This window comes from Copadichromis virginalis, linkage group LG14 (assembly GCF_057382275.1).
Source record: "Copadichromis virginalis isolate Kocher_CV1m ecotype Utaka linkage group LG14, C_Virginalis_male_GT1.1, whole genome shotgun sequence".
Classification (NCBI taxonomy): Eukaryota; Metazoa; Chordata; class Actinopteri; order Cichliformes; family Cichlidae; genus Copadichromis; species Copadichromis virginalis.
In genome coordinates this window covers 20,461,946-20,487,418 of record NC_140631.1, presented here as the reverse complement: position 1 = coordinate 20,487,418, position 25,473 = coordinate 20,461,946, and the positions used below count along the sequence as shown (strand labels likewise).

General features: G+C 40.5%; 3 protein-coding genes across 6 annotated transcripts; all 3 read right to left on the bottom strand.

Moving 5' to 3' along the window:
* Window positions 1-544: 544 nt before the first annotated feature.
* Window positions 545-8,898, bottom strand: ccnp (cyclin P). Of its 2 annotated transcripts, XM_085429835.1 has the most exons (9): window positions 5,048-8,898; window positions 4,390-4,515; window positions 4,069-4,156; window positions 3,736-3,905; window positions 3,474-3,572; window positions 2,395-2,550; window positions 1,536-1,694; window positions 1,269-1,447; window positions 545-1,101 (listed from the first exon to the last, which is right to left on the bottom strand). In XM_085429835.1, the coding sequence occupies exons 1-9, from the start codon at window positions 5,126-5,128 to the stop codon at window positions 942-944; spliced, it is 1,218 nt and encodes a 405-aa protein (XP_085285961.1). In that variant the 5' UTR covers window positions 5,129-8,898; the 3' UTR covers window positions 545-941. The 2 variants fall into 2 exon arrangements, with proteins under 2 accessions (XP_085285961.1, XP_085285960.1); XM_085429834.1 differs by lacking the exon at window positions 545-1,101 and having other exon boundaries at window positions 1,116-1,694.
* Window positions 8,899-8,965: 67 nt separating this feature from the next.
* On the bottom strand, window positions 8,966-17,993 carry akt2 (AKT serine/threonine kinase 2). 3 transcript variants are annotated; one of them, XM_085429831.1, is made up of 14 exons: window positions 17,560-17,993; window positions 15,814-15,988; window positions 15,443-15,574; window positions 15,233-15,344; window positions 12,818-12,971; window positions 11,866-11,997; window positions 11,703-11,768; window positions 11,530-11,598; window positions 11,155-11,277; window positions 10,737-10,865; window positions 10,232-10,446; window positions 9,486-9,573; window positions 9,309-9,411; window positions 8,966-9,184 (listed from the first exon to the last, which is right to left on the bottom strand). In XM_085429831.1, the coding sequence occupies exons 2-14, from the start codon at window positions 15,857-15,859 to the stop codon at window positions 9,105-9,107; spliced, it is 1,449 nt and encodes a 482-aa protein (XP_085285957.1). In that variant the 5' UTR covers window positions 15,860-15,988; window positions 17,560-17,993; the 3' UTR covers window positions 8,966-9,104. The 3 variants fall into 3 exon arrangements, with proteins under 3 accessions (XP_085285957.1, XP_085285959.1, XP_085285958.1); XM_085429833.1 differs by having other exon boundaries at window positions 15,814-15,893; XM_085429832.1 differs by lacking the exon at window positions 17,560-17,993 and adding an exon at window positions 17,244-17,467.
* Window positions 17,994-18,224: 231 nt separating this feature from the next.
* dhx40 (DEAH (Asp-Glu-Ala-His) box polypeptide 40) lies at window positions 18,225-25,294 on the bottom strand. The gene is made up of 17 exons (XM_085429829.1): window positions 24,931-25,294; window positions 24,618-24,763; window positions 24,364-24,483; window positions 23,645-23,881; window positions 23,445-23,511; window positions 23,212-23,343; window positions 23,013-23,112; window positions 22,837-22,923; window positions 22,574-22,756; window positions 22,384-22,464; window positions 20,166-20,323; window positions 19,840-19,954; window positions 19,609-19,717; window positions 19,427-19,521; window positions 19,252-19,321; window positions 18,932-19,160; window positions 18,225-18,434 (listed from the first exon to the last, which is right to left on the bottom strand). Exons 1-17 carry the CDS (start codon window positions 25,100-25,102, stop codon window positions 18,313-18,315), a joined length of 2,223 nt encoding a protein of 740 aa, XP_085285955.1. The 5' UTR covers window positions 25,103-25,294; the 3' UTR covers window positions 18,225-18,312.
* Between the last annotated feature and the right edge of the window lie 179 nt (window positions 25,295-25,473).

Genomic DNA, 25,473 nt, shown 5'->3' with positions numbered 1-25,473 from the left:
AAAGAGTTCTCTTATATATACACACAGATGTAGTCAGGATGATTCAACAGTAAGTGTTTAATTCATGGAATAATGAACCTAGAGTACCTAGGTCAGATGAGCCCAAACACTCTGCTAATGCAGTGAAAGCATTGATAGTGTTCCATTGTGTGCGTTGGTTTTTTTTAGTCTTCCTAGAGTTTGGGGATCATCTTGACAGAACAGAACAAAAAGACAAGCAATATCCAAAGATCGCTGCATATCCGTCAATAAACCATTCCTGAAGACTCAAAGAAATTAAGAGTGTTCAAGTTGTGTTTAAGAATAAATGTGGTCAAAGCAAATATTGACAGACAAGTTCCAGTTTCCTGTACATTGGCACAATACGTCTCTGCACCCATTTCCACTTTTTCTAGCAAAATATAAAGAAATTAGAGGTGGCTTCAGACTTTTATACTTTTTTTATTAAACATTCCTGTGCCATTGAAAAGAAACACTTTCCAGGTGCCACTGGACTTAAATGTATTCCACATTTATACAAAAATGAATAAGCCGGATGTCAATACTCAGCAACAGACACTTTATTTTTTTTACATTAAAACTTTCTCAAATAACTTGGCATTCAGACATCCTCTCCACAAAATGGCAAGACAAGGACACATCAATACAGTTTAAATATATATTTCTTAAATCAGCTACAAGATAAGTTCATAAAACAGGTGTGCTGCAAAGTTGGTCAGTACATATGTCTGGCAACAAATCTTACTTGTTTCTTTACCCAATTACATGTCAACACTTCATGATCCATAGTCAAGATGATACTGCTTTGGTTGGAAGTTTTTTGTCAAAGGAATGACATTCTTGAGTTATACTAGTGTAGTATAACTAGTTTAAACTAGTTTGTACAAGTTTAGCACCTTTGAAGCTCAACAATGTAATCAAGTTGTTTCAAATCAGGTATGTCAACTGCATACACCCAGTAGACTGGAGGCATTTTTCAGTCCTGGGTGTCTACTGACATGCATGGTTTCTGGAGATGAAAATTTAAGAAAAGTAGCACAGGTCTGAGCCTTGGCAGCAGCACTGGCTAGAATATGCATGATCTTCATAAGAGTAGCTTCACTGAAAAGAAAGAAAGAAAGAAAGAAAGAAAGAAAAAAAAAAAAAAAAAAAAAAAAAAAAAAAAAAGCAGCACAGACATTAAACTAACCACTACGAAAGTAACAAAGCTTTGTATAGATGTAAATGTGGTAACTAATTAATTTGTGATGAATAAATGTGTTGCTGACCTGCCAACATGAATGCTGGAGACTAAACACCAGGCAGCCTCTCCCTCTGGTGTTGTAGGCTCCTGCACAACTTGGCGGGCCAAACAGAGTGCGGCTCCAGCGAGCTGAGCGGGCAGAAACACCACACACTGGCCCTCCAGGAGCGACAGCTCCAGCAGATAACGAGCCATCCACACCACCTAGTGCCACAAATAACAGGATGGGGTGACACTGGATCTTTCTGATCAATATGTACAAAACATCTTGACAAAAATGTTGTCCATCTACCATGGCACTGCAGTGAGCAACGGAGGCAAAAATAAGCAGGAAATGAAGAGGTTGAGAATAGGATAGCTCAAACTTGAGGCCGGAGAGGACTTTGCGTTCCATTCGCAGAAACTGATGCTTAGTATAGGTGTGATCCATCAGGGAGCAGAGTCCAGACACCTGGAGCAATCACCACAAGATAGAACAGCTTTAGAAAAGAAGTTTGTCGTCTTAACTTGCAAGATTAAAAATAGTAGTGAATCTCAAAAGATCATAAGGTGAATGGGTTTTTTGTATTAACTGAAAAGGTAAAACTTTCATATATTCATTACAAAATGTGAAATATTTCATACACTTCATTTTTATTGTTATAGCATATAGCTCGTGAAATTCCAGAAATTCAGAATTCCAGTATCTCAAAATAATATTTCTTAAGATGAATACCAAAAAAAGAATTAAAAAGTTGAGCTTCTGAAGAGTATGTTTATACACTCAGCACTTCGATAAGGATTATTTAGCACAAACTAATGCATCAGTGCTGGATGGCATGTGGGTGATCAGCTTGTGACACTCCTGAAATGTTACTGAAGCCAAGCTGCTTTGATAGCTGCTTTCAGGCCATCTATGTTTTTGGGTAGGGTATCATCTTTAGGTAGTTTGTTTTCACCTTTCTCTTAACAAAAAAAAAAAAAAAAAAAAAAATTCCATGTGAGCTTCAGGCCAGATGAATAGGCTGACCAATTAATCACAAAAAAACAAGAGGACATAAAATATATTTATGAAGGCATGCCAAATTACACTGTATTGAACATGCTCACGGCTTATTTAGAGATCCAAGGATGCTGTATCTGTTCAGACATGGAGTGCTGAGGCAGCATACCTCAGGGAGAAGACACTCTTCTTTCTTGGCAGCAATGAAGAGACAAACCATGCCAAGGAGCTGCAGATTGGCTGTGGTCACCTTGATTAGTCGCAGTGAGCGGTTGAGGAGGTGTATAGCCAGATAAAGGGTCTCATCTTGAAAGTGCATAATTTCCTGGGAAAAAACAAAACAGGACCTTCATACTCTATATCAGGGGTGTCAAACTCAAATACACAGTGGGCCAAAATTCAAAACTGGAACAAAGTCGCAGGCTAACGTTAATATTTATTGAAATATATTTATTCCTCCAGATATAAGAATGAATCTTTTCTTATGGACTCAAACACGTTTTGCTGAAAAACTGAATATGGAACAAGCAAAGCTTAATACTAAACAATATATATATTAGCTGTATAATACCAGTAGGCCAGCTCTAATAATAATAATTTGGTATGGCTTCGCGGGCCAAATGTAATTAGGCTGCGGGCCAGAGTTTGACACCTATGCTCTATATGGAAGATGTACATACATAACCACAGTGATGCCATCCATTAATTTGTACACTACCATTTTAAAAGCATTGCTGTTTAGCTTTTCACATATTTCCATCTTGGCTTTTTTGGAGTTGAACATGAAGTGCAGGCTTATCAGCTAATACGAGCAAGCTGTATGAAGCCTGCTTCCCTTGGGGAAAATGCTAAAGATGCATCAGCACAAAGGCCCACAGACTCAAACCCCCCCCCCAAAAAAACCCAAACAGTTTTCTTCAACTTCTACACGCACCGATAACACAGTCCCACCCCCGCCCCCCAACTTTCCCCATTTCCCTCTATAAACCACCACTGTGCAATACCAAATTCTATGTGCAATAACCTGAACTGTATATAGATAACACCATTTACATATTTACAAACTTACAATATGTATGCTCATAGTTTTTTTTAGATAGATTAACCCAACATTATCCACTTACTTTGATGGTGTGTTTTCATGCGTGTCCTGTGTGCCCAGTACCCGTTTTACTTTTTACAAACAACCCAACAAAGGGATACAGTCTTTGATTAGCTAAAAATTAATCTACTTTAAATGGGACTTACATGAACCTGAATGAGCCAATCCACCAGAATACCTCGAGTGGCATTAGTAAAATACCTGGGGAGGTCAGCACTGGGAAGAGAGTTCTGTGTTTGGGTTCGCTAAAGGATGAAAATAGAAGACAGAAGGCACATTAAAAAAAATAAAGGATGAGAGTGCAATAATAAGTGTGTGAAGTCACATTACAAGTGACCTGTGCACACAGCCCACTTGAAAGACAAGGTTAACTCAGATAAGACATGAAGGGGTTTAATTGTGTCTCACCATCATGTCTAGAAACATCTCCCAGGCATATGTCCGGTCCCATATGACATCTAATTTCTCTAATGCCTTCTCTATTTCATGGCGCAACAAACTAGGAACCAGCACTTGTAGGCTAGGAAGACCCTGCAGGCCACAAGGATAAAGCAGCACAGGATCTTCTACACACCCTTCTGCTATACAGGACAGCAAGAGAAGCACAAGTTTATAAACGTTGAGCAGATTTAAAACGATATTCCCTCTTATGAGCACTGACAATTCAATTTTATTAACCATTCATCCTATATGTTGGCACCACGTGGTTTTATGGCTCTGATCTTTCAAAACAAAACATACCAATTAATTTACCAGGTGACCATGCCCTACTGTCCTCATGAAACCCCATGATGATGCCATCACTGGTTTGCAAGGACAGCCTCCTTTCCTGCAGAGAACACATTTGATCATTGCAAAATGATGCTCAATTTGCAACTCTTATGATCATGGCAAGGAAAAAATAAAAGCACCAATTCTAACCCAGACTTTTTTCTCCAAAGGAGAAGAACTTTACATCCACACAGAATTCCTGCAACTATTCTACACTTAGCTGGCAAAAGAATACATTAAGTCACTTTAAGTACATGAAGTCATGTTAGTGTTGGGAGACAAAAAGCATACCCATCTGCGTTCTGGTTCCATTTTAAGCAAGTTCATCCTGGACTCGTCTGCTTCTACAGGCAGCCAGCGATCTATAGGCCCAGAGGCATTAGCCCAGGTTCTTAGTGGGGCTCGCCTTTCATCCGCCTGGAGGGATCACAGATGGTAACTGACTGACACTTTCTGATTCTGACATTAAAATTGAATGGCTATGCATTTCTCCCCCCAGTACAGTTTGTGAGACAATCTGCTGACTGTATATCTCTGCAATGATTTGTTCAAAAAGCGTGCCTCACATCAAGGTCCTGTTACAGCCACATGGACTCATGGCAGGTGAACACAATCAGTCTAATAACAGAAACTTGTAGACTTTGAGAAAGGTGACTGCAGTGCAGTAAAAAAAAAAGTTTCAGACTCATCTAATTATGTTGCTGTGAGATGATAACGGGGTGCAATAACAAAGGAATGTGATTAATGAGGTAAAGGTTACTTTTCCTCATTCACTTCTCCACCAGCTTGCCCAAATTCTCACCGCATTTGAGCAAGCACACCAAGGTTTAAGGCAGAAAAGAAATGAAGCATGGAAACTGAAGAAATTTCCATGCTTCATTCTAACAGTTGATTTTAGAAGTATATCACATATGTTTAAGACTGGGTCTCTGGAGCACACCGAGCAAACCTTCTTGTGTAAGTCCAGCAGAGGCTTGGTGTCGCAGAACCCAGTCCTGGCCATGGTCACAGCCGAAGACAGAGGTCTCATGCACGGCCGCTGCAGCTACTTATCCACGGGTGTCGACGGAGGCCTGGAGCAGAGTCGTGCAGCCAGAACAGCCATTAATAAAGACAGGTGAGCCCACTGATTGGGGCGGGGTCAATGGTGTGATGGACAGGTTAGAACTTCCGGTGGATAGCCAGATAGATGGCTAAATAAACAAATGGAGATTGCGCAAAAATGCATATTGTAGCGAAAACGTCAAACCGTGAGACATTCATGGGTCCTTAAAAGCTCATAAAATTCATCTGCGTAGTTCAAGGAAAAAGATGAACTTTAAGTCTTAAATGAAATGTTTTGTCCACCGCGACTTACGTTTTAGTGAGATCGAACAATGCTAACGGTTATATTATACTCTCATAATTGGGGCATTTTATGCAACCCCACGAAGGTCAACGCGAGGCCATGTTCCTTCACTAGTTTTATAATACAAACAAAGCTATCATAGTGCAATCGTCGAATTACAAAATGATGTAATAATTGAGTTGCTAGAATTGGCTTGTAGGAAATGTCCTTTCTCAAATAATTGCACAAATGGTATTTCAAAGCATCTCATGGCTTCAACTAGGTCTGGGTTGAATTTATTTCTGGCCTAATATGCATCTATATTTAAATTCTAACACTCATTGTGTAACATTAATCTAAACGTACAGTCCCTTTAGTTGACAACCTTATCCAGGAAAAGGAGTGCATGTATATGTAGCTTACACTGACCAAGTTCATGAAAGAAAAACACACACAGATTTCTTCAGTAAAAATGTTTACTGGCACATTATAGTTGCAAATGTTATAAGCTACCATACTGTAGCAGGTATCACCCGTTACATTGTAAAGTCTTGCAAAAGGGGGCTGGAAATGCCTTCCAGGACAAAGTCCTCCCCTTAGAGATTGCTTTTTTTCATTGCCCTCTGAGCCTTAACTAACAGCAACAAGCAAAAAAAAAATCTATATTAAAAAAAAAGGGGAGGAAAAAAATCTTTTATACCGGCATCAGGTGTGACATTCCTGACTGCTGATCACATTCAAATATACAAAGAAGCAAGATAACCATAGTAAAGCTGCAAATCAAACACTACGAAGCTGCAGGCCTCCCCTTCTACTAATGCTGCATTCCCCATCTAGCTGCTTCTTTTTTTTTTTGTTTTTTGGTATTTACAAAATAATAAAGAGGCACTTGTTGTGCCCGTGTACGCCTACAGGAGAGGTCAGGGGTATTAACTTGCATGTTTAGCATTGAAGCATTGCTTAAAGCGTGGCCAGCAGCGAGGTTCAGTGTATGGCTTCACAACCAATATCAAAAGAAGTCCAGCAGCACCCCCTTATGGCCGTGATAGCAATGAAGGCAAGTCCACAGTGGAGTCCATCAGTGCAATGGTTCTGATATCTGATCCTGCTGTTTCCAAAACGCAGGACGCTAGGCTAGAGTATGATGGCTGTGCCTGAGCCAGTGAGAAGAGGTGCTGGAGTTGTGAACTGTAAATCAAAGCCATTTGATCACCACATAATCATCATCATTTGAGGAGCAGGGGCCTTTAGATTCTCGTGTCTATTTCACCACTTTCACTCACAGGCACACTCTGTCACACCACAACATTCACACAAACTTAAAATTGAAGAAATAAAGATGTGACATGACACGAGGGATGTCCCAGAGAATGCTGATTTGTTGCAGAAAATATTTATATACACAGTAAGTTCAGTCAAGTGCTGCTCTTGGCTTGCTCACAATTAACCCATTTTGGGGCAAATGTCTCTTTAAGTAAAAAGTGACAAACTTCCATTTTTCCCTCCTATTCCAATATCAGCTTATTATTATTATTATTATTATTATTATTATTAATAAAACCATTAAATTCATTTTTGATGTGTCTGATGTGACAATGCAAGTCAAATTGCTACATAAGCAATCCTCACGTGGAATCCCCTTGAAATGAAGAACTTAAAAGAAAGTGGTTTAAAAAAAAGTTTAATATATATCTTATATAACGTATACTCAAACAAGACAATGTGTCTTCAAAGGTTTGAGAAATAGATGGGGGGGGGGGGGGGGGAGAGAATGGAAAAAAAACCAAACAAAAAATGATGACATACAAAAAAAAAAAAAAAAAAAGTTTTGATGTTCCTTTAGTTAAGTTCAAAGAGCAACCAGCATCCTCTTCCAGCATTATGGAATACACGTTCATCAATTTGAGTACTCTTTCAATATCATGTTCAGGGCTTTTATTATTTCAACATCAGCGCTCGCGTTTCCATCAGTTCCTCCTCTTTCGCAGGCTGAAGGTCGGTCAAACAGCTCACGCAGCTTTTAGTCTGATTGTAAACCTGCAGACTGTTGCTCCAGATGTACAGCTACACAGATTTAAGTGCTTCAACACAGAATTTAAGAAAAAAAACCAAAAAAAAAAAAAAAAACAAACCCTAAAAACACAAAGACTAAACATCAAAGGTGGAATCATGTGAAGTGTTTAACAACTCAGTCAAATTTTGGCCTCTTACCAATGATTGAACGCTCATTCTCTAAATACAGGGGAGACACCCACGGGCTAAATTAAAAAAAAAACAAAACAGCACACACACAAAAAAAAAAAAATTGGTAATACAGATTGAAAATAAACGACTGGTGCCAAATTCTCCAGTGAGAGCAGTAGATGTCTGTTCTCCTCTAGATTGGTCTCTGTAGACAGGTTGGGGGGGGGGGGGGGGGGGGGGGGGATTTCTTTCTATTCCTACTGCTTCAACATGGAAGTTCGGCTAGCCTGAAGGAAAACTTGCTTAGACTTTCAACTGGCTACAAGTTAGTCGCACACTTTGGATGCTAGGAGCTTGTCTGCTGCATCAAGATAAATTTAATGCAGTATTTTAAAGCAAATGTGAGCCATACACACGATCCCAGTTTATAATCCAGACTGATTCAATTTAGCAATAAGCCAGCCAATCATAAATGACATGCCTGTTCCCTTAAGAAAAAACAAACAAAAACAAAACACCCAGCGTGTTTAGTGTGCTCGGTGGCGTCCTCTCTTGTCCATATTCCAGCAAAAGTTCAGAGTTAAAAAAAAAACCCAAAACATCGTGCATAAAAACAGACACGAATGGATGGCTGAGACTCAAAATGGTTGTTCATACATTCTCTTGCACCCTATATGCACATACACATCTGCTCGACCATTTGCATACACACACGCACACACACACACACACACACACAAGCAGTGCAAACAGTAATGGCAACCCCTCCTTACCCTTCTCCTCTTCCTTATTGCCCCCCTTTAACCCAACTGTAGGGAAAAATCCCACTCTTGATTTGTAACAGCAAGTTCCAGAAAGAGCACTTGTTAAAAAAAAATGTAAAAAAAAAAATGCAGAAATATGGCTTTACATTTAAAACCGTAACAAGTGATGAAATCAAACTTTGTCTCCCCCATCATCAAATTGCTGTGATTTTCCCAATCTTGATTATACTGGTTTTGTAAAACTCTATCAAGTACATTTATGCAGTCTGTGCATGAGTTGGTAGATTTTGGTGTGTGTTTATTTGTGTGTGTGAAGCATGGAACAGCTGGTAAAGAGGTGTTACTTGCTGGCATAACCTGGTTTTCAAAGTGTCAAGGCTCTGATGTGTTGCAGCAGAGGTCCCGCAGGGAAGCCTAACGCAAGCCCTGAGAGGACTTACAGAGACAAAGCTGCCAGTCTATCCACACCAACCTGCTGAGGTCAGTCATTCAGGGTCTGTGTGTGTTCATTCCCTACTACTATGATCTGTGTCTTGTCTGATTTGCCAGTATGTGTGCGTTAAAAACAGAATGAAAATGTGTCTTGTGCCACTTTCTTTTTCCTTTATTTTTTTTGTTGTTTTTTTTTGTTTTAAATTGTTGGTGTCGTTCAAATTTCCTCAGCAGTGCAAGTGTGTATGTGGGATTGTGATCGTGTGTCAGCCTGCCTGCTCATTCAAAAGTCTGAGGGATCATTCCCGTATGCTGGCAGAGTAGGAGAACTGAGGGAAGTGAGTACGCTGATCTGAATCCTCTACGTCTAAACTGTCATCTGGAGGGGAGAGAAGAAGATGATACAAAGATGAAACTAGACGTTAAAAAAACAACAACAACTTAGAGCTGCTTAGAAAAATAAATCCAAGCACAAAGAAAAGCAGCCACTTAAGTGCACTTACACTTGTCTGGAGGAGTTATTGTAATAGATTGTGCTGTGAACTCGTCGTCAAAGTAGCGCGTGTCCGTCTCGGATGTTACGTGTGGCTTGAAGGGTGGAATAAGCTGAGGAGAGGAAGGAAATCAGTCAGTTCGCATGCCGGTCATCCAGTTTCCCCCATCGTTTGTTTTCATCTCACCTTTTTGTCAATGACATCCTGCCAGTTAATGGAGGTGAAGAACTTGTGGCTCATCACTTCTTTGGCATCGTCTGGACCACCTCCGAGCCTGTAAACACAACAAAAACACCATCATCGTCACCACCACCCACACACTCACCAGCTACAAATAAATGTACAAAACACAGTCATTAGATGGGCACAACAAGCACTTGTTGTGTTGGTCTCCACTGACTTATATTTACCAATTTGTAGACAAATTTATTTTTCATTTCCTTACCATATGCAATGTGTTAGTAAGCCTGCAGGGCAGTCCTTAATGTGCTAATATTAGCAGTTCTCCAACTATTACCAGAAACGCAGTGCTTGGTCAAAACAACAACTAATTACATTCCTGTTTATGGCCATTATCCTGAGCCAAAACAAATCAAGAAAGAACATGGGCTTAAATAACATGGTTACTCCTTTTATAGCTGAATACATGGTGCCCCTGAGCACAGTGGAAGATTCAGAAAACTAACAGAGTGCAACAAGTGCAGCTGAACTGCTGCCATGTATCCATTATGCTGCAGATAAAGTTCAAAACAATGAATAAATATTCATGTATTCAAGGATTTTAAGCTTTAATCAAAAACATATTTTAGGCGGTTTATTTTTGGTTAAGTGGCTGTAAAAATCTTTAAGGTTCAACTTAGCCATTTAATTCTCTCTCTAATTATTCTTCATAATATTCATAAAGTAGTGCTTATTGTGATGGGACAACTTGCCTCTGTTTGGGATCTTTTTTAAGCAGGCCTGCCAGCAGGGCCTTGGCCTCAGGAGCCAGGTTCTTGGGGAAGCGGATCTCCTCCATTAGGATAAGCTCAAAGAGGCGCTCATGGTCCTGGTTGTAAAAAGGCAATCGGCCACACATCATCTCATACATCACTACACCCAATCCCCACCAGTCCACTGCTCGACCATAATCGTTGTCCTCCAGCACCTGACAGGGTAGAAATGAAAAGTGTTGAGAAAGAAACCAAACAATGAAAATAGCGGTGCAGGAATATCAGTAAACATTTTTTCCATCACAAAAGAAAATTGGGAACAAGGTGGCAACAGACATCCTCTGATAAAATGGCCACTTTGAATACTGTGACTGGTCCTTTTATCAAGGTAATATTGTTTATCATCTATCCCACTTGTCTCATCCAGCTCTGTGTCACTGGTGCCTTTTTACATCATACTGTCCACAAACCACCCTCATGACAATAAAAGCAACCACTGAATTACCTCTGGTGCCAAGTACTCCGGGGTTCCACAGAAGGTTTTCATGGTGGCGCCGTCTGTGATCCCTTCTTTACACAAGCCGAAGTCTGTTATCTTTATGTGGCCGTCCTTGTCTAACATGAGGTTCTCCAGCTGTGCGGGGAGAAATTCAAATTAGAGTCAAATCAGCCCACAGCCATGCTGGGAAAATAATTTAAAATCGCATACTTATTGTACATATTAAAAGTGCTTATTTGTTGTCCTGTTGCAGTGTGACTGCAAAACTTGGATGCTTTGATGTGTTGCATCAGAGATGCTGCATGGAGTAATGATGCTATCAAGTCATTACTCCCTTACTAGCTAATCCCTATATATCCCTCCCATCCCTCCTTAATATATGTATACATTACTGTTATACAGTCAAAGCCAGAAATCCTCCTACCTTCAGGTCCCTGTAAACTACATTGCGTGAATGAAGATACTCCAGTGCTGACACTATTTCTGCACCGTAGAATCGAGCCCTGTCTTCTGTGAATACTCTGTCCCGGGATAAGTGAAAGAAGAGCTGCAAGAGAATTAAAAACAGGAAAGAGCTCAAAAAAATATTCGTAAATCCTCTCAAGACATTGGATTTCCTGAAAAGAAAAAAGCACATTAGAATACATTTCTCAAATCAAACCTATTCTTTTTTATTCATTAATGTGACCCAATACTGCAGTGTCCTCTATGTTTTTGCCCTTCTGCAACTAGCCATTTTCCAAAAGGTCACGCAAAGAAATGACACAAAAGTAAGAGAAAGAGGAAGAGGAAGACTTACTTCTCCTCCATTTGCATACTCCATCACAAAGCATAGCCGGTCGTGTGTTTGAAATGCATATTTTAGTGTCTGTAAAAGAGGGAAGATGAATTACTGACTGTTTTATACTGATGAAAGTCCAGTCATTGTAGGAAAGCAGAAACTGAAACAACAATAGATGCACCGTTACCCACCGTTAGAAAAGGATGCCGTGTGTTTTGGAGAACTCGGCTTTCTGTAACTGTGTGTGCCACCTCATCCTAAATATAAACACACATTCAGTACTTGGAGTGTAAACAACACCTAACTAACTGCTCAGAATTCTGCTACTACACATATTGATGTGACAGGACTCACTTTAGCAATGATAACTTCTTTGCGCAGGATTTTCATGGCATAGTACATCCCTGTGGCCTTCTCCTTCACCAGGATCACTTTACCAAATGTCCCTTTGCCCAGAAGCTTCAGGTAGTCAAAGTCACTCATAGTCTGAGAAAACAAAGGTCAAAGATCAGCCGAGACAAATTAATGGGTCTACGAGTGCTCTTGAACGAAACTCAACTCTCAAAGATGCCACCAATGTTTCATCTTCGAACTCTGATTGGACTGAAGGATGTGTTGTTATGTATAAATACATCGGAACTACCTCTATCTAAAATGTAAAGTAACAGCTACTGGACACTGCTGATGTATCCTAGCATGTTGATTTCTCGTGTTAATGACAGGCAACATGTTATGCCATGATGTAGTTCAAAATATTGCTAATTTTTCATATTGCATGAGAAACAAAAGCAACAAGATGGACTGATATTCATTTCAAAGAATTACTTCAAAGACTTGTGCAGGCCTCTGGTGTACAGAATGTAAGGGAGGTGACAAGGAGGCAGATCACAATTTGAATTATATCGCACAAACACAAAGTAAAGCAGAACACTTCAACTGGGATAAGATGTGATAGGAACACTTTTACCCCATAAATTAAGACTTCTTTACAGAACAACAAACTTGTATTTGATCAGTACACATTAACAGCTATACATGTTATATGTTTTTAATACTCAATAACAACCTCACTGGTTGTTATTTTCAACAATCTTCAAAATCAATTGAAGTGACTTAGCAATTGATAAAATATATAATGAAATGTTACCCTGAACTCCTTTAAAGATTGCTTCATCAAAACCAAGGGGGAAAAAAAAGCTTTGAGAAAGAGGCTTAAAGTTTGAACAACTTGCTCAATAAAGATGAGCTTAGCTGGACAAACACAGCATACACTCAGCTGCCAGGCACTGCTTGTGCAAATACTGACCACTTTTGTGTGGGATTTGGACACAGCAATCTCCATGTCCTCCATGCCACTGCTGTCACTCGGGGAGCCAAATTTGATCTCCATGGGCTCCTCATCCTGCTGCTGACTCTTCAGGCTGTTTGCTACCGCCTGGATCGATCGCATCCATTCCTCCCTGATTGGAGCAACACACATGCATCAAAGTAGTCAAAATTTAAATAAATCTCAGTGGGAAAATCTGTAGTCTAGCATGCTAAGTTTAGAAGGTAGAGGATAATCCGTGTACTAGTCATCTAGGGGCTGCTGGGATTTGCTACTTGGCAGAGACGATGTAAACAAAGCCCAATGACGAATGCTTGGGTTAGAGGTAGAGCTGGGCGATAGAACGATAACGATATGTATCGCGATATAACTTTTACTCGATAGAGAAATTAAGCTATCGCGATAGACCTCGCCGCTCTTGTTCTCTTAAAAAAAAAAAAAAAAAAAAAAAAAAGGTCAGCCGATCCAAATTCAGTAGCGCAGAGCCGAACCAATCACAGCCGCAGCGTCACGTCGCGTGACTTGTTACATACAGCACAAGTGCCAAGCCGCACGTGTGTTTGTTTGGGAAGCAGCCAGCGGGTAATGGAGGAAATGAGTGTGCCGACTAGAAAAATCTACCGAGCGTGACCGAAGAGAAAACAGATGACGGTTCCAATGCCGGAGAGATTGTCGAACGGAAGAGCCATAGAAGCTCCGTAGTGTGAAGGTATTTCGGCTATTTCAAGTCTGACAAAAAACAGAGTAGCGTGCACTGTAAATGTGCCGAAAGCAAGTCTGGAAATACAATAAACTGGTGCATGCGTCACACTGTGCGCCACGTTATTGTTTCGGTGAAATGAATTTCTACAATACTGTTACTGTTAATTCTACTCTCTGCAGTGTTTAAATGCTTACATATACACACAGTTACTGTCCGTCCACACATACGACTCGGTTCTGCTTCTATGCCCCAGCTTTGTTTACTTTTTCCCACCGAGGCTTCTAGACTTCTGATTGGCCAACATTTCTGCACGGTTAGGAATCTAGCGCCACCTGCTGCTTTGGCATGTTCATAGCAGCGTTTTCCTTCATTTCTGCCTTTATGTGTGGACGGGATTATTTTTAAAACGAAAACGGAAAATCTCCGTTTTCAAAAATACCCGTGTACGTGTGGACGTAGCCTCAGTCTCTGACTGGAAGCGCTAATTCGTCATTCGGCTTTTGTCAGACTAAAGTAACTGTTAAAACTGTTTGAAAAGCTCAGCTATACAACAAGGAGAGATTGAGAATTTCCTTTTAGTTCTCAGTTTATTTGATATTGACAAAAGTTAGTCAGTTTTGTCTGTTCTTCTGTAAAACAAACTAAGATTTATTTTTAGAATTAATACTTTATTTCTAAGTGGAATTGACAATTTAGTCTGTTTCATTTGTTCTATTTTGAAACTTAAACGCTTTAGCGGCTGTCTTTTGTGTAGTTTGCAATATTTGCCTTTATTTATCTGAAAAAGTCTCATGTTCCTTAAGTACATCTACCCTGTTGAACTTATTATGGGAAATAAATATTTAAAAACAAGCTGCTGATTATTTCACATTTTACTTGTGAGCAACGGCACATTTAAATCTTACAAATATAGTTATTTGGCTTATATCGTGATAGATATCGTTATCGCCTGAAATGAAAAAAACATATCGTGATATGAAAAAATCTCATATCGCCCAGCTCTAGTTAGAGGTGAATAATCAGGCCTAATCTGGCCCTGAATTCTCTTTAGATTATGATGGCTGCTCATACTTGGAAACTAAATGGCTTTCAGTGAGTATGGTTAACAATGACCCATTTATCGACTCTGGATTAATTCTGGTCCATTCTGTGTCTTTCCGTTTTTATTCTTTTAAAGCTGTTTTAAGATGTGATCAAAACTACATACTAAAATCAACTTGGTTACACAAAGGATTTTGTATCATATAAATTAAAAAACATATTGCCAACATTTGGATACCATGGCAACGCTATATAAAACTCTGCTGTTGTTTTAAATCTGTAATCTCCAAGACCGCACATGTATGATCAGTTCACTTATTTAAACTTGTTATGTATCTGAAACAAAAGAAAGGGCAAAATCCACTTCAGAGCAATTAAATAATAACTGGATATAAATAATAAATAACTGGAGTCTGGTTCTAGTGAAACAGCGCTCTGCAAATGATGATAAAGAAAACAAGGTTTATTGAGCTCAAGCAGAGTTTATGTCATCTCTGAACAATATTTAAGTTCATTTTTAGGATATTTATGTAGTATGGAGAGACAAATTACAGACAAAAGCCATTTTCACAAGTAAACAGAATTTTAAGATGCACCAGCCTAAAGCCACTGTGATCGACACTTTTCCCACAGAGAGTGGGAAGTCTTACCTCTCCTCATTGCTGTCTACATGGAAAGTCCGCTCAATAACGGAGGTCCACTGCAGACACCGAATGACAAACGTGTTGGGCTTGGGGCGCTCCGTCTTCATCAGCTGGCACTCTGCAAAAGCACAGACACTTCAGCTGAAGGCACCAACAATAAAACAGAGTTTAGATATTGCACTGACTCAAGTTTGTCAGCCAGAAGGGAAAGTTGACCTGCGACAGAGAAGTTGTTGAGTGGTGGGAGGTTGTGGTCACTGGACACCTCAGGCTTCTCTTTGTAGCCAATGAAGGAGCCATTGCTCTTTAAGATGAAGTAACGAGGACGCCATGTTTTAATATATTCACCTGAAAAACAGATTATTTATTTATTAATTTTTTTTAAAGAGAGGCCAGTGATGTCTGACTTTCCTATACATGTACTCGAACATCATTACACTGGGAATCCAATAAGGCTGTCACAGCTGTTCTCTGTCAATAAAGGAACCCCTGACAAGCTCACGAGAAGTAGCTAATACTTAAAATATAAAATTATGTCATTTAATGCAGACTCAGGTGATGGATATTGAACACAAAGGTCCCCTTACCTCTCTTGTGGAGCCATCCCTCTCTCACAACACTGACTTCATTCATGCTGGGGCAGAAGACTGTCTGGGTAGGGAGGGGGCTGCAGACAGGTTGGTGGAAATTGTGCAAGCTGTTCTTATTGGTCAAGTGCCTCACTGTGGCTCAGATAACAACAACAAAAAAAGAAAGAAATACCTGGAGGAAAGAACCAAGCACGCCAGTTAAATTGAGAATAACCAAGAAGAGTATGAAAGGTAAAATACAACAAAGCCAGTTAAAAAGCCAAGTTAAATAGGTTATCTACATTCATTTAAATAAGAAACACGCAGAGCTGCACAGGATTATCGGAAAAGTGTAATGTTAGTTGTCGATAACTACTAAAAACGTTCCCTGAATGGACAATTCGGTTCCTCACTTTGAATAGGAACACATAGCCTCAAGTAATTGTTTTTAATGTTCACTAAGGTGCAGGGGAACGAAAATGAATACGAGAAGACACGATGCCTAAAGGAAGCAAAACGGTGAAGACAAACTGAAACTGACACACATGCACAAAGAAAAAAAAAGTGTTGCTCTTGATGCCTATCTGACTGCTGTCATTGCAGCAATGTGCCTGAGTAAACTCTCCACCTTCTGCCACTTTGAAAAGCAACTCCACAACAAAAGAAAACTGCTGCAATTTGCACATCATTATCATGACCACTCCAGGTGCCGTCATCATTATCTCATGCAAATCTCTCTGACAAATCTTTACCACCCCCCGGTGTTTTTTTTTTGTTTGTTTGTTTTTTTTACTGTCACGTTATAGCCAAACGTAGTAGATCCTCGTATTCGAGCAATAGCCAAGTGAAAGTGATCAGGAAATCAATGCCGCTCATCTAACAGTGAAATGGCTGAAACGCTGTGTAATGTCAAAAAGCAACAACGGCTCTTGTTAAATGTTTGTGGAGAGGCCTTGGTGATCCAGGGTCAGTCCTGAATCAACAGCTTATGTTAGATAATAGGTTTACCGGAATTTCGCAGCGTTTCGGTGAAAATGAAGGGGTTGAATATTACAGTGCGTACAGTCACAAAGACTGTTTGAACTGCCTTGTTTACAAAGATGAAACAGATAAGGCTCCCCTCGACTTCAGACTTTCTTTTTTTTTATGACTATCCTTAGTTATCACAGCTTGGCCAGAATAATAGGTAATTGCTCTCTGAGATAATAAACAAGGAGGACATTTCCTTGTAAACTTACACCCCTTTGTTTTTACAGACGTGACCTCTCCTCCCAACACTACCAGCCAAGCGTTAAGGTTGTTTTTTGCCCTAAAATGCAGCAACTCTTAAAGAAACGGAGGCAAGCCGACATATATGCTGCTACTCTGTCGGAAAATATAATTTAATTCAAATTTAAAACTAAGCACCGTACTCAGCGCGACCACAATCTGCCAAACGTAAACATTACCGTAAAGTTAACACGTCCACATCCTCCAGTGGTGTAGCTAGCTAACTGAAACAAAGTCAACAAATGCTACTCCTCCAAGTCCAAAGCGGGCTCAAAGCTTCTCTAGCTTATGAGTAGAGTAGTTACAACACTCCCAGCTAACATTATAGCCGATGTGCAGCTAGGCCAAGTGGCGCGTCAGGTAGCAGCGAGGACACTGACCGTGACCGCATTACGACCAAACAAGGCAGCTAGCCAAAATATCCTTCAAGCTAGCAGCTAGTTAGCATGTTAGTTAGCCGTTTGCGGTATTTCTCGTTACTCTGGTTGTTCTTACCTCGGCTTCAGTGACAACGAAGAAGTCCCAGCCGTCGCTTCTTTGAAAAGGCTCGGAGCTACGCTATCGCAGAGCTACCCTCAGATATCACTGGAAGCGTGTGTGTATTGAACTCTGTCAATGATCACACAGCTTAGCGGACTGCTCGCCGAGCTTGTTTTCTTCTCTGACAACAACAGCGGTAGCGGCGGCGTGCTTGCTCAAGTCGCTGCTGCAGTTCTCTGTTGAAACGTGTGTGAACAGACCAGGGAACAGATTCCACTAAGGTGCGAAGTGCCGGGCAGGTAAATGCGATGACAAGTAATTAAAAAGAACAATCCAGGAGAAAAGAAAACGCCTCTTTGGAGTTTAATAAGGTTAGCACTGAAGCCCTCCGTCCCAGCCAGACAGTACAGCGGCCCCGCAGACTCACACTAAAAGGAAGTGACGTACGAGACCAGAGAGGGGTCCACTGCCCCTGAACGGTCAGTGTGAAAGTACATCAAGTGCTTTGCTGTAACCTTAGCCTGAAAGAGCTGGACTGAGTGACAGGGAGGCAGTCGTGTGAAACAAGCCAAATTAATGTTAATGGATCTCAAGTCAGTCAGCTAGGAGTTTTAAAAGCAAACAGAGTCACAGCTGCAGTGTAGCATGTAAAGTGGAGGGATTAAAGAAGACAGAGGCGATTTTATTACCACTACATATTTTATTATTTAAATGTCTTCTAAAACTGCTCCTTTGTATTATAGCGTATGAATCACTTCCTTAAAAACATCAGAGAGGTTTACTCTGCTGCCTTTGCTGCTTTCGCTGCAGGTAGCGAGCACGAGCTTCGCTCACTGTGGTTTCGTCGTTTCGCTTCTCCAGCTTCTTCATTGCATCCTCATCAGAAACCTCTGGAAGATTAAAAAAAACAAACAGAAAAGCACCGCACAGGTTAACCCTTTTAAATTCACCCTCTTTGAGCTATTTTTGATGGTATCTCTCAGTAATGTGAGTACAGACCAAGAACCACAATATTATATAACAATAAATAAATACATACATCATAAATACATATTCTGACAAGTCAGTTTTATCCTCTTCCATTTAATATAGTACCAAATCACACCAACAGTTGCCTCAAAGTGCTTTATAGTGTAAGGTAAGGACCCTACACAAATACAGAGAAAATCCCACGACCCCTTATAAGCAAGCACTTGGTCATAGTGGAAAGAAAAAACTCCCTTTTAAGAGGAATAAATCTCTTGCAGAACCAGAATGATTACATTTAGAGTGGTGTATAACACATGGTGAAAAGAGGTGAGAGAAGTCAAATCCAAACTGGGAGTTGGTTTCACAGAAGAGGGGCCTGAAAGCTGAAGGCTCTGCCTCAGATTCTACTTTTAACAACCTGATTGTCTTTTGGCGGCTTCCCTGGACTCCCATTTTGTCATTTCCTCGGCTGTAACTTCTTCTCTCGCCACACTGCTCAGTTCATAGGCGTCCACTTCATGGAGTTTGGGTAATAAATCTTTCACCCACTCATATCGAATAGGACAAACAGTCCGGATGTACACCCGTGATGTCGCCAGCACATCATGGAAGATGACCCAGTTCAGCTCTCCCTCCTGGTCAAATAGCTTGAAGCCACAAGAAAAACTCAGTAAGTTTATGTTGCAGTTTGAATACAGAGAATTATTTAAAGCAAAAACATTTTTAAAAATCATTTACAGATGAGGATGGATGAATGTGAACCATTGATCCATGGCCATCCATTGTACAAAACACCTTTCCAATAGACCTATGTGGGATGGGATAAAGCAATACATCAACAACCACCGTGAATTTATAATCTTTTATATATAATGAATCCCCAAATGAGGCCGTATAGCATCATTTCAGATACCTTCTTGCAACGTTAGTGAAGTATCCTGTGCAGAGGCATCGCCTAAAGAGTTCACTCTTGTTGCCATCAAATGTTTCTACAGGGAAATCTTTTTTCTAGAAAGCAAGCAGGCAGATCCACAAACAATGAGAAGCAATATGAACAAATTAGCAGAGCGTCGCAGTGATGTCAAAAAGCTTTACCTGCTGGAGTCGGTGGAGGATGTCTCGTAGCTGAGTCTCCACACTAAAGGCTGACTTCAGCGCCCTCCAGTGGATCCAGTTCTCTTTACACCACGCTGAAGGTCGATCACTATAGAGCAAATAAGAGGCTCACACAGCGGCTCACAGATAAAGTCATGCAATGTGAAGTTCTAGAGGAAGAAGTGGAAAATAGAAATGCATCTTGTAGTACTAATCGATTATTTTCTTCACCTGGATTTGCAGGACTGAAAGACACTGAGAAGTGTGGCAAAGTCGTTCATACTGCCAGTCTTTGCAGCCAGCGCTCGGTGCTTCTTATCTGCCTCTTTCTGCTTATCAGGGTGGCCTGAGGGGAACAAGAGATCAGCCAACACTTTGTGAGCCGAAAGCTTTATTTCATACCATGTCACCTGCCTTCCCCATTTGGTAGAATGTGAAATACATACACAAATAAACCAGCATATCAGTAAATAAATGGACTGTATTGTATGTATAGCTTATTGTCCCTGTTAGAAGACATTTCCTTTAAATTATCAACATTAAAATTTACTGCGGACCTGGCCTGATGAAGATGTTCTCCACCGACAGCATGGCCGCCACAGCAAGCAACAGGTCTTGGCAGCCGAGGGAGGCAGCCTTGAGCAGGGCCCTGGTGAGGCCTGGGTGTAGGGGGAACTCCACCATCAGCTCCCCAAGCTTTGTCACATTTCCTCTTCTACAGCCCAAACATCAAAGAGATAAGAGGATAAGAGCTCATGAAATTTACACAAGACATTGTGTAAATTTCATGCCCCTGAAAAAACAACAATACACTGGATTTAAAAAGTCTACACATCCTTGATAAAATGCCATGGTTTTGTGATGTAAAAAAAATCACAAGACCAAGATAAATGATTTCAGAATCGTTTCCACGGTTATTGTGATCTAGAATAGTGGTCTCCAAACCCCGGACGTCGGACTGGTACTGGTCCGTGAGTCGTTTGGTACCGGGCCGCGAGAGTTGAGGCTCAGGTGTGAAATGTATGGTTTTCAGGGGTTTTATCGGTTTTCAGCGTTATTTTGTTATCATTTTTATCGTTAACTCTGTTTTCCTGGGTCTTTTCACGTGTGTTATGAATAAATCTTTTTTTTGGTACCGGTACTAGTTTTATTTTGTTGTATTTATCCGCGACACCTTGAAGGCCGGTCCGTGAAAAATATTGTCGGGCATAAACCGGTCCGTGGCGCAAAAAAGGTTGGGGACCGCTGATCTAGAACACATATAATTCAACTGATAAACAATATAAACTTAGATAAAATCAATTTTAAAGTACAATAATCTAGTTGCATAAATATGAACACTAACACTTTGTTGACATTTTTGATTTTAATACAAAATTGAGTCCTTTTTGGGTAGGAGTCAGCACAGCAATTGTTAACTTGGTAACTTGCCCACTCTTCCTTGCAAAAGCGCTCCAAAGCTGTCCGATTGCAAGAGCGTATCCTGTGCACAGCCCTCTTCGGGTCACTTCAAAGATTTTCCATTGAATTTAGGTCTGGGCTCGTGCTGGGCCATTCTAAAACTTCAATCTTCTACTGGTGAAGCCATTACTTTGATGATTTGGGTGTATACTTTGGATTGTTGTGGTGAAAGGGGAAATTCCTCTTCATCTTTCTAGCAGACACCTGAAGACTTTATGACAAAAATGACTGATATTTGGAACTGTTTGTAATTTCCTCCCACTTGACTAAAATTCCAGTCTCAGCTTAAGAAAAACAGCCTCTAAAGCATGTTCTTGCCACCACCATGGTTCACCATGGGTATGGTGCTCGTTTGGTGATGTGCAATGCTGTTTTTTCTGCCAAACAAACCTTTTGGAATTATGACCAAAACGTTCAGCCTTGGCCACATCACACTATAACATATTTTCCAACACACTTTTGGAAGACTTCATGTTTGTTCAATGTATGCAAAATTTAGCTGGGATCAGATGTTTTTCTCTATAAGAAAAGGATTCCATCTTGCCATCCTTAACCACAGGGACTGCTGTCACATGTAGTGCACAACCAGTTCTTGCCAGAAGTTCAGGCAGCTCCTTTAATGCTCCTGTAGTCCTTTTCACAGTAATGTCACTATGGCTCAGGCAGTAGAGTGGGTTATCTACCAATCAGATGGTTGGTGGATTGCTCCGACTCCTCCAGTCCTGATGTCGAAGTATCCTTGGGCAAGATGCCTAACCCTCAGTTGCCCTCAGTGCATCCGTAAAGTGTATGTGAGTGTTATAAAGCACTTAAGTAATACATAAAATCACTGTATGAGTGCGTGTGACTGGATGAATAAAACCTGTGGTAGAAAGCACTTTGAGTGCTCATTGAGTGGATATTTACAGAAGTAACATTTGCACAATATTTTCTCCACTTGTTGATGATAATCTTTGCTGTGTCTTGTGGTGTATTTAATGACCTAAAGTTTTGTCCTTCCAACGATGATGCTTTGTAGGCTCTTTGTGGACCAGCTTGTAAGATGCAACTAAAGTAAATGTAAGAAAAATCCTACAAGAACAGCTGAACTTTAACTGATGGCAGATTGGTGATTGGTGTGTTTTGACCATAGTCATATCACTTATTATAAAAGAGTGTACACACTTACGCATTCATGTTTGTTTTTTAATTGGGTGGCACATCTTATAGTTAACATTAAAGTTTGGAAGTGATTTATCTTGCTGTCATTATTTTACATTGCAAAAAATTTAACTTTTATAGAGGTGTGTAGACTTTTAAATCCACTGTACTCACCTGTCGATGGCATCAAACTGGTAGAGCTGCTTTAGTGCTTCTAGTATGAATCTTTCCTCTGGACAGTCCAGATAAGGAAACCTTAAAAACAAATCAACCTTGTTAATGAATAAATCGGTGACAACAGGAAGGCAAAGTTAGTTAAACTACACTGAATAAGAAACTGAGACAGAATGAGGTAAAAATATACCTGATGACATCATGAATTCCCAGGCACTTCAGCGTGAGTATCACAGCGGTCAGACTCGTCCTCTGGATCTCTGGAATTGTGTATTCAGGCATACACTTCTCCCAGAATTCCTTGGTATAGATTCTGAAACATTTCCCAGCTGAAGTTCTTCCAGCTCGACCCGCTCTCTGCTGCGCCTCACTCCTGATTACAAAAAAGATACATCAAGTCTCTGTTAAAGCTGTACGCAGGTCTAAAATGACTTAATTTTTTCAGAAACTCACTTTGAAATAGGCACAACCTCCAAGAGATCCATGCCCACCCTCGAATTGTGGTTGAGCTGCTTCACGAAGCCACTGTCCACAATGTACCTAAATGTGGACAAGAATAGCATGATGATGTGTTTGCCAAAAGGTGTGAGAGAGACTGTTAAACCACTGGACCGACAGTCTTTACTCACTTTATGCCATTGATGGTGAGAGAGGTTGCAGCAATGTTTGTGGCCACGACACACTTTCTTATTCTTGGAGGTGGTGGCTGAAAGATCTGCCGTTGTTGATCTAAGACAGAAAAAAAAAAGAAAGAAAAGAAGATGACATCACAGTAACACCACACAAAGCTGACACTGGCTTCAATCTGACACAACTGTGTGTGTTTACCAGTAGGCATGGATCCATAAAGGGGCAAAATGAGAAGGCCATCCACTGATTGGTCTGTTACATCATAGCGATAGTCTATGCACTCGGCTTTCTCGAACAGCATGTCACAGGCGTGTTCAATCTCAGACTGACCTGTCAAAAAAAAAAAAGGAAATAATGTGGCTGACTATCAATATTATTTTTAATGAGTATGTTGCAGTCTTGATATTTGATGAAGACTAATCATTATTTGCCTGTCAAAAACACCAGAATATCCCCAGCCATTTCACTAGTGTGAATGTCCAGAGCCACTTTCACAACCTGTGGAGCAGAAGGTGTAAAATCTGATAAACGCAAGCCAAACACATCAATCTACAACATATCTAAGCTTACCTAATCACTAATAATTATTATTGGCTAAAGCAGTGCCTGATTTCCAGATGACCCTGAGTACCTCTTTTACATAACCAGTGCTTTCCAGATCTTTAGGTCCAACAGCCGACCCAAACGTGCAGGTTACAGGAAACGTCCTCCCAGGAATAGCGAAGACGGGGCAGTTACTAAGAAAAGCTGATAGTTTGTCCGTTTCCAAAGTGGCCGACATCACCACCACCTTCAGAGGGAAGGATCGGCCCTTGGTGGCCTTGGCTGGGTCAGTGAAGACTTTCTTTATTAAACCCAAGAGAATGTCCTTGTAATAAAACACACAGAGAAACAAACTTAAAAGGGGGAGAAAAAAAAACTTTCACCAAAAGGTGGCAGTGTTTGAATGGATAACTTTAGTGCAGTTGTTTACCCCATTCAGTGTTTCAATCTCCTATGTTGTTTTGAAATCATTTTGTATATTTGCTATCTTGAAAGATGAGTTCTAACTAATCTAATGTTTCTATGTTGTTTTAAAGACTACACAGTGCATGCTCCTCTAACTACCAAAACATTTGAGTACGATTGTAGCAGGAGCTACCCATGATGGGTGCATGTAAACCTTGGCCCACCACAGATATGACGTCACAGAATTTGTTTTTTTTAAAGGCTGTAATTCAGTTTTTTGTTCATTTGTTTGTTTGTGTTTGAGGGCTGGAGGTTTTGGTTTAAGGTAGTTGATAAGCTTTGTTATGTGTCAGTGTCCTAACAACATGATGTTAATTACTCTGGGTGAGGAGGGTGACTCACTGTGTTAAGGCTGCGTTCATGGACTTCATCCAAGATTATAACACTGTACTGAGAGAGTGCAGGGTCTGCCAGCACCTCCCTCAGCAAACAGCCGTCTGTCATGTACTTCACCACCGTGTCCTGGCTCAGGCACAAACAAGTGTGTGTCAAAAAAAAAAAATACTGAAAACACGTATTTTCTGCAGGGGATAAATTATTATTATTATTATTATTATAGGTAGTAGTAGTATTATAATTATTAGATTTTTTTTTACCTGTGACGTGCAGTCATCAAAGCGGACCTGATAGCCAACTTCCTTTCCCAGAGTGCACTGCATCTCCTGGGCTACCCTCTGGGCCACAGTGATGGCAGCGACCCTGCGCGGCTGAGTGATGCCAATTTTGCCATCTTTACAAAAACCTGAAAAAAAACAAACAGACAAAAGTTGGCCATCGTTTTCATTTAATGGTCGCCACACTAACTTCGCACTATTCAGACGGTTCAGTTCAGGTACACTGCATGTATATGGTGACTTTACGTGCAGAATTAGAGTATGTCTGTGTGTTTGACAATAAAAGTCAGCTTACCTGCTTCACGCAGGTACTGTGGGAGTTGTGTGGTTTTCCCGCTGCCAGTCTCACCGGTGACCACCAGGAAGCTGCAGTCTCTGACAGCTTGAATTAGTTTGCTTTTGTGCTGATAGATGGGCAGACGTTTTGACCCGTCTTCTTTTGGGCTCCATTTCGCTGATTTTGACATAACCGACAAAACTGAATGTGTTGAGCCGTGCGAGGATTTAAACACGTGAAACACTGACCTTAACAGTGCCGAGCACACTTAAATTAATCTTTGCGGCCAGAGTCTTTATAAAACTTTACAGAGGATCGGCTTATTTAAAAATTTGGTCCTCTCGTTTCGAAGGCGACACGCTACTTCCTCGGCTTCCGCAAACTAAACTCATTCTCCATTTTTATTGGTCCTTTTTTGGACACATGACCTAGGCACCTTCACAATAAAAGTATATGGATTTTTTTTTTCTATTTTTACTTTTATTGAAATCAAAACTTACTGAGAGGGAAAGTTGCCAATCCAACCATAAATCTATATAAAACCTTAACCCCACCATGTAT

Excerpts from the sequence above, each read along its gene's own strand:
- ccnp (XM_085429834.1), bottom strand. The coding sequence starts at position 5,128 with ATGAGACCTCTGTCTTCGGCTGTGACCATGGCCAGGACTGGGTTCTGC. Across the intron at positions 4,516-5,047 it reads TGCTGGACTTACACAAGAAG|GCGGATGAAAGGCGAGCCCC; the intron begins GTTTGCTCGGTG and ends TGATCCCTCCAG. Across the intron at positions 2,551-3,473 it reads ATTGGCTCATTCAGGTTCAT|GAAATTATGCACTTTCAAGA; the intron begins GTAAGTCCCATT and ends GTTTTTTCCCAG.
- akt2 (XM_085429831.1), bottom strand. The coding sequence starts at position 15,859 with ATGAATGAAGTCAGTGTTGTGAGAGAGGGATGGCTCCACAAGAGAG. Across the intron at positions 15,345-15,442 it reads CAACAACTTCTCTGTCGCAG|AGTGCCAGCTGATGAAGACG; the intron begins GTCAACTTTCCC and ends GTGCTTTTGCAG. Across the intron at positions 10,866-11,154 it reads TAGTTTACAGGGACCTGAAG|CTGGAGAACCTCATGTTAGA; the intron begins GTAGGAGGATTT and ends CTCCCCGCACAG.
- dhx40 (XM_085429829.1), bottom strand. The coding sequence starts at position 25,102 with ATGTCAAAATCAGCGAAATGGAGCCCAAAAGAAGACGGGTCAAAACGT. Across the intron at positions 19,718-19,839 it reads TTTCAGTCCTGCAAATCCAG|TGATCGACCTTCAGCGTGGT; the intron begins GTGAAGAAAATA and ends TTTGCTCTATAG. Across the intron at positions 18,435-18,931 it reads AGCCGCCAAAAGACAATCAG|AGGTTTCTGATGAGGATGCA; the intron begins GTTGTTAAAAGT and ends TTAATCTTCCAG.